We start from the raw sequence: 1,582 nt of genomic DNA, 5'->3' as shown, positions 1-1,582 counted from the left end.
GGGGATGGGGACTGGGACAGGGTTGGGCTGGGGCTGGGAACTGGGCTGGGGATGGGTTGGTGTTGGGTTGGAGATGGGGATGGGGACAGGGTTGGGATGGGAACTGGGACAGGGACGGGGATGGGGTTGAGATAGGAACTAGGATGAGGACAGGGATGGGAACTGGGACAGGGATGGGAAATGGACTGGAGATGGGACGGGGACAGGGTTGGGATGGGACCTGGGACAGGGACAGGGTTGAGATGGGAACAGGGATGGGGACAGGGTTGGGATAGGGTTGGGGACAGGAATGGGGATGAGGATGGGAATGGGAACAGAGATGGGGACAGGGATTAGAGTGGTGATGGGGACAGGAATGGGGATTGAGGTGGGGTGGGAATAGGGATGGGGAGAGGTGTTAGAGTTGGGATGGGGATGGGGACAAGGTTGGCGGTGGGGACAGGAACAGGGATTGAGATGGGGATGGGGAAGGGGACAGGGCTGAAGATGGGGAGAGGCACGGGGATGGGGATGGGCCCCAGGCTGTCCGGGGCTGCCGGCCTGACTCCTCTCCTGTGCAGAACTCCACCAAGGTGATGTTCAAGTGCTTGTGGAAGAGCTGCGGCAAAGTCCTCAGCAGCTCCTCAGGGATGCAGAAGCACATCCGGACCGTGCACCTTGGGTAAGCGCGGGGCTGGGGCTCCCCGGCACCCCCGCGGCCGGCCTGGGTCCAGCGCCGGGGCCACTTCGCCCCCCGGCCCCCACGCGTGCTTCGTTTCCCGCACGCTTGGCTCCGGGGCTGATCCTTGAGCATCTTTCTCCCATCCCCGGGAGAAGCTCGTGCCGGGCGCGCGGTGGGGCTGGAGGGGGGCAGGCAGCCCCGTCCCCGGGTCCCCCCCTGCCGGCGGGAAGCGCCGACCCCGCTGTGCCCCGCAGGCGGAAAGCCGACCTGGAGCAGAGCGACGGCGAGGAGGACTTCTACTACACGGAGCTGGACGTCAACGTGGACTCGCTGACGGATGGGCTCTCCAGCCTGACGCCCGTGTCGCCCACCTCCTCGGTGCCCCCGGCCTTCCCCGTGCTGGAGGCGCCGCCGGGCCCCGCGCCGGCGTTGGCCAGCCCCGAGCCGGCCCGGCCGCCCCAGCTGAGCCAGTCGGCGCCCACCAGCCTGTGCCACGTCCACACCGACCACGCGTACCAGGTGAGCTGCCGCGGCGCCCCGCGGCCTCCCGGGCCCCCAGTGCCGGTGCAGGGCTCACGTCCGCTCTCCCGCAGGGCTGCCCGGCTCCGCTCCGGCCCATCGCCATCGGGGAGAAGCGGCCGCCGGTGCCCCAGGCGCCGGCGGCGAAGACGCACGTGGTGCCCACCACGGCATTGCCCAAGCCGCCCGTTGCCACCAGGTGAGCTGCCGTCCCCAGCGCGACGTCCCGTCCTGTCCCATCCTGCCGGGATGCTGCCGGGCCAGACCGCCCCGTCCCGACCCTCCTGGCCTTGCGTCCGCAGGAAGCCCCGCGGGGACGCCAAGAAGTGCCGCAAGGTGTACGGCATGGAGAACCGGGACATGTGGTGCACGGCGTGCCGGTGGAAGAAGGCCTGCCAGCGC

General features: G+C 69.3%; 1 protein-coding gene across 1 annotated transcript in view; it reads left to right on the top strand.

The window, feature by feature from the left end:
* The first annotated feature begins 538 nt into the window (after positions 1-538).
* Positions 539-1,582, top strand: part of SLC2A4RG (SLC2A4 regulator) — a 5,684-nt gene continuing 4,640 nt past the window's right edge. Inside the window, exons 1-4 of the mRNA XM_026056288.1 lie at positions 539-661; positions 916-1,180; positions 1,255-1,379; positions 1,483-1,580. Of these exons, the coding sequence (XP_025912073.1) occupies positions 576-661; positions 916-1,180; positions 1,255-1,379; positions 1,483-1,580 (574 nt within the window). The 5' untranslated portion in view covers positions 539-575. The remainder of the gene's footprint in view (positions 662-915; positions 1,181-1,254; positions 1,380-1,482; positions 1,581-1,582) is intronic.

The sequence above is a fragment of the Apteryx rowi genome, unplaced genomic scaffold (assembly GCF_003343035.1).
Source record: "Apteryx rowi isolate R43461 unplaced genomic scaffold, aptRow1 scaffold_0, whole genome shotgun sequence".
Lineage (NCBI taxonomy): Eukaryota > Metazoa > Chordata > Aves > Apterygiformes > Apterygidae > Apteryx > Apteryx rowi.
The sequence above is the reverse complement of the archived record's forward strand: the minus strand, read 5'-3'. Positions and strand labels throughout refer to the sequence as shown.